The 5086-nt window shown below is 33.0% G+C and overlaps 1 protein-coding gene across 1 annotated transcript in view; it reads left to right on the forward strand.

Moving 5' to 3' along the window:
* Positions 1-5086, forward strand: part of LOC108688493 (adenylate cyclase type 6) — a 102761-nt gene that overhangs the window by 92612 nt on the left and 5063 nt on the right. Inside the window, exons 13-18 of the mRNA XM_018194775.1 lie at positions 540-637; positions 908-992; positions 2152-2268; positions 3031-3177; positions 3829-4067; positions 4593-4731. Of these exons, the coding sequence (XP_018050264.1) occupies positions 540-637; positions 908-992; positions 2152-2268; positions 3031-3177; positions 3829-4067; positions 4593-4731 (825 nt within the window). The remainder of the gene's footprint in view (positions 1-539; positions 638-907; positions 993-2151; positions 2269-3030; positions 3178-3828; positions 4068-4592; positions 4732-5086) is intronic.

A 5086-nucleotide genomic window follows, 5' to 3' on the forward strand; every position in this document is an offset into this window, starting at 1 on the left:
ATTTTACACACTTAAGTGAACACGATAGCGTTTATTAAAATAATTATCTAACTTTTGTGCAATATAAATTCTATTTAAATATTTTAAACATTGTTTTTTATGAATAATCTTTTTTCGAATTTAGAGATTTAATTAATTTAATAGTAATATATATATATGTGCGAAATATGAGCTGTAATTGCGTACTGAACTGTCCATGTATACAATTGAGTGTGACCAGACTACGCAGTAATTCATGTTAATAGAAGATCGTTTGAATTTAATTTTGGTTAATTTACTTAAACATGTATTTGAGTTATTTTGAATTTCACGTAATTAAACTATGTGTCGTTGATTGGACAGAATTATGTCGTCATTGATTGAACAAAATGTACATACATTTTTTCATTAAGAAGAAAGATCACATCAAAATTGTCTACAAAATTGTTCAATAACTGATAATAACTGATTGAAAATACTGCATTCATTAGCAGTAAACATACGTACGAAAACGTAGAGGCAATATGCGATATTGCAATTATTTAAATAACCTGTTGCAGTACTCGCGCGAGAGGGACAGGATGCTCTCGGCTTATTTTGTGTGCTCCGGTTTCGTCTACATGGTCGTTGTGGTCGCAATAGCCATCACCCTCGCCGGGTAAATACACGTACTAATAAATTCTACCTTCTATATAGTAGTGATATCTTCCTTTTACTATACTCTTGAGACCCGATGTGTAAAATACTGTAGTATTTTACTGACATTGAATTGTCCTTTATTCTAATATTTATGGGCACTTTCGCGAAAATCATTCGATAAGTTAGCGTATAAGACGGCATAAATCTGATAACATTCGAAAAATTTCTCACAAAAGTAACTCGAGAAAAAGCGCGAGAAAAAAGAGAAATATCCCTTTTATCTTCCTAGGAGCGTATACTTCTACGTTTGCACGGCGATTAGTGTGCTGGTGATAGCCCTGGTCAATGGCATTTTATTGGCGGAAAAAAACGAGGTAAGAACTCACAAGTGTGATACACTGAAAAAAAATATTAAATTTTAATAAACATCTGTTTGAATACACTGAGAAAAATGTATGGTTGAAAATGGACGAATCCGAAGAATCTGATTATCTAATTAACTAATTAACTATTTTTTTATTGAGTAAATATTTTTTTACTGTAAGCAAATGTTTACTTAGTATTATTCAAAAAAATTAAAATTTAATAAATTTTTTTTTAGCATACATTCTCTTGAGATCCGAATAAGTGTATGAATTTTCGTTCTTCCCTCGGGATTGCAAAACTAGATATTAGCAATTATTGTCCTTTTTCCCCTTATGGTTATTATATAAAGTCACACATCTATCTACATAACAACAATTTAAATAAATCGCGCGATATGTCACGTACAACGTCAAAACTCTCTGGAAAAGAGCCACTTCTTTTTGACCCTGACCAGGTGGCAAACTTCCAGGTCACTGCTGAAACCGTCGATTCTGGTCACAGCGCACCCATTAATCTCTTCCGATGATCCTGAGAATCGTAACCTTTAATTATCCCGTTATTTAATTAATAGTCTAGAGGCAAGTGAATAAGGACAAAAACACATAGTAGAATAAAAGTCAAATGATTGTTGTATCACTTATAAAAAAACAATTGCTCTCTCTACTTATAAATAAAATTGCTCTCTAAATTTCTTGGAGTAAAATCTTACTCTAAAAGAATTAAAATACTGTTACTATTGAAAAAGAGTGAAAAAATTTGCACTCTTAAATAAGAATGATAGAAAGAGTTTCACTCTTTTAGAGTGAGATTTCACTCCAAGAAATTTAGAGAGGAATTTTATTTACACAGTACAGAGAGCAATTGTTTTATAAATAAATGACACAACAATCAAGACAAAAAAGGAGATTTTTTTCCTTTGAAATAAATCTCTCTAAAAAAGAAGTGAAAATTTGTCACTCTTATTCAAAAGTGCAAATTTTTCACTCTTTTTCAACAGTTGCAGTATTTTACTCACTCTTTTGGAGTGAGATTGCACTTCAAGAAATTTAGAGAGAGTATGTCGTATCCATTCGCCCGATTATATACATTGCCATGAATTTTCCATAAATGAAACGATCAATTAATATTTTATTTATCGCTCTTGCCCTAATTGTGCACGTTTCATAGAGAGTGCCAAAATGGGTGAGAAGCATGGCGTTACAGATCTTTGAGAATCGCATCATCGCGCAAAGCATTGCATCCATCGTCGTGTTTCTAACGTTCATCACGGTATTATCGCCGCTGGTGAGTAATCGAAGCTTAATGCAGTTATTGTTTGTATTTTATGTTAGTACACTATGAAACTATCTAAACATTTCTCGTGCATCACGACAATCACTTCTTCAAAAATATATGTAAAAAATTTGCATTAGTTTATTATTTTTTAGATTATTGAAAAACATGAATATCAAAACTTAAGAAATATTCAAGCTGACAAGTATAATTTAAATAAATTCAAAAATTTTAATATTCGAAAAATCGGAGACAAAAAATCCAGGAAATATAAAATCCATTAGTCCTATAAGACATTCATCACGCGTAATATTAAATAAATTTTTTTATATGCGAATAAAGCTTTCAACACATGTTTTCTTCTCTCTCCTCTCTCTCTCTCTCTCTCTCTCTCTCTCTCTCTCTCTCTCTCTCTCTCTCTCTCTCTCTCTCTCTCTCTCTCTCGCCTTTCTCTCTCAGTTTTTTAATCCAATAATCGGTCTCATTCTCCGTTTATTTCGGAAAATTCATATTAAAACTATAACGCAACATAAATTAGAGCATGCCAAGCCAAAATTTTTGGTAATAAATCGAACGCGAGCATCGATACTGCGATTAATCATACACGCTACGGAATAATAAAGTTGCCATGAACGTTCGCAAATCACAAACGGATGGAAAAAAATATCGGTCCACAAACGGATTGTGCATTTACTGCGGGCGATCGAATGTTTTGCATTCTCGTAGTAAAATAGTAAACAACGACCGAATTTTTATCGTTTTTTCTCGCTGCAGATCACACTGATCGGAAATGAGGCTTGCGTCAACAATAATTCGTTGCCTTTCGCTGAGGAATCGTCGGACGAGCATCCCAGCGTAATGAGAGTACCGACGAAGAATATCAATGCCCCCGGCATTTGCGATTATATTCTTTTCTGCGACGTAAGTTATATGACATCGGCGTTAAATAAACAGACAATGATTAATCGAGTCTTCGCTCGAATTGGTTATGAAAGAAACGCGAATAAAAAAAGATCAGAAATATTTTCAAAAGAAGAGACTGCACTTATGATCTCACGGCTAGAAAAGCTATGCAAGTTTAACGAACTCATAATCTATTAATAAAATACTAGTAGAATTCATGCAAAATTAATGTTAAATTTTATGCAGTTAACTCTTTTATTAACTCTTCCGTGAACTCTTCTTGTGCACAATATTTCACCTTTTCACTACCATGTTTCAGAAGGTTCTCGCAAAAAATGTAAAAAAAAATGTAAAAATAAAACGAGATAAAATATATGCAAAACTGCAGTTGTTGTTCAAAAAAATGGAGTTTTTGAAACATCATAACGAAATTTACACAAAAATATGTTTGCTGTTTAAATTTAAATAACGAGGTACCCATATGCATTGACGAAAAAGTTAAAATAACTACAAGTTTTTAAAATTGTTACATTGTAATTAAAAAGAACGTGTTCGTTGGTCTCGTACAATTCCGTGACGTTAGAGAACTTTTAGCACGGACGTGATATACAGAGCGATTTTCACGAAACTACAGGAATTCACAGACTGACACTCCGCAACTGATTGCAGTTGTTTCCGGTTCTGGTGATGCTGGTGATGGTAACCTGCGCGGTGTATCAGATCCTAACGTCAGTCTTTAAAGTAGCCGTATTGAGCATTGTTGTGGCTTGTTATCTCGGGGTCAGCATTTACCAGGCACTAAATGAGGACGACGTAGAACCCGCTGGAAGATGGTTGGCAGGTGTACTAGTGGTTTTCTTCATGGCCTGCCTAGTGGCACACTCTCAGCACACAGAGGCGACCTACAGGTCGAACATTCGAACATGCTTACATTTTAACATTTCGCTTCTCGAAACTTACGCAACATTAGCTCATAGATACGTCCTAAACTTGCACGTTAGAAACCTTTGAGGCCTTCGTGGAATTTCCCACGAAAGCCTTCATCTCATCACAAACAATGTCGCGGATCGGGGATCTCAGGAATTGATTTTCACAGAATAATTTCATAGTCGAAACATGAGTCGCGTATATAGAGGTGCAAGTAATATTCAAGATATTTCAAGAATATATTGACACTTTGAAATCTAATTAAAGCAAATATATTTTACTACTAAAAAGATACGTATATATTGTTACGTGCAAATTTATAAAAATCTGCCAATTACAATGATATGTATTAAAAATACGTGACACGATACATATCAGAAATTCTAGAACACATATGTCAATATACTTCATAAAACTTTCTGAAAAACATGATATAATTTGTTAAAATATTTTTCATGGCAGAAATAGATGAAGACTATTGACATACATATTGTGTACCAATACAGATTGGATTTCCTGTGGAAGTTACAAGCGACTGAGGAGAAGGAAGAAATGGAACACTTGAAGGCCTACAATCAGAAATTGCTCGCAAATATACTTCCAGAACACGTGGCCGCCCATTTTCTGTCTACTGTCAATTCAGACGTAAGTTCTATCTGACAAACAAGTTCGAAGAAATCTTTCACAATAATTTTATAATTTTTTAAATGCACTAAGTAAAAAATAGATTTATTATAATGATTGTAAATAATTAATAATAATAAATAATAAAATTAAATAATAAATTGTACATATATATTATACATTATATACATTATATACATTATACTTTGAAGAACAGTTGTGACATGATCGAAGGATATCAAATTGAAACACATAAGAATACACTCTAACGATACCGAATTTCTTTTATCTAAAGGATCGACACCAACGATAATAAAGTCTGTCTGCTCCTATTCTCTTTTCAAAAATGAATTTCGGAAAAAGAAATTAAAACATA

This window comes from Atta colombica, unplaced genomic scaffold, assembly GCF_001594045.1.
Source record: "Atta colombica isolate Treedump-2 unplaced genomic scaffold, Acol1.0 scaffold233, whole genome shotgun sequence".
NCBI lineage: Eukaryota > Metazoa > Arthropoda > Insecta > Hymenoptera > Formicidae > Atta > Atta colombica.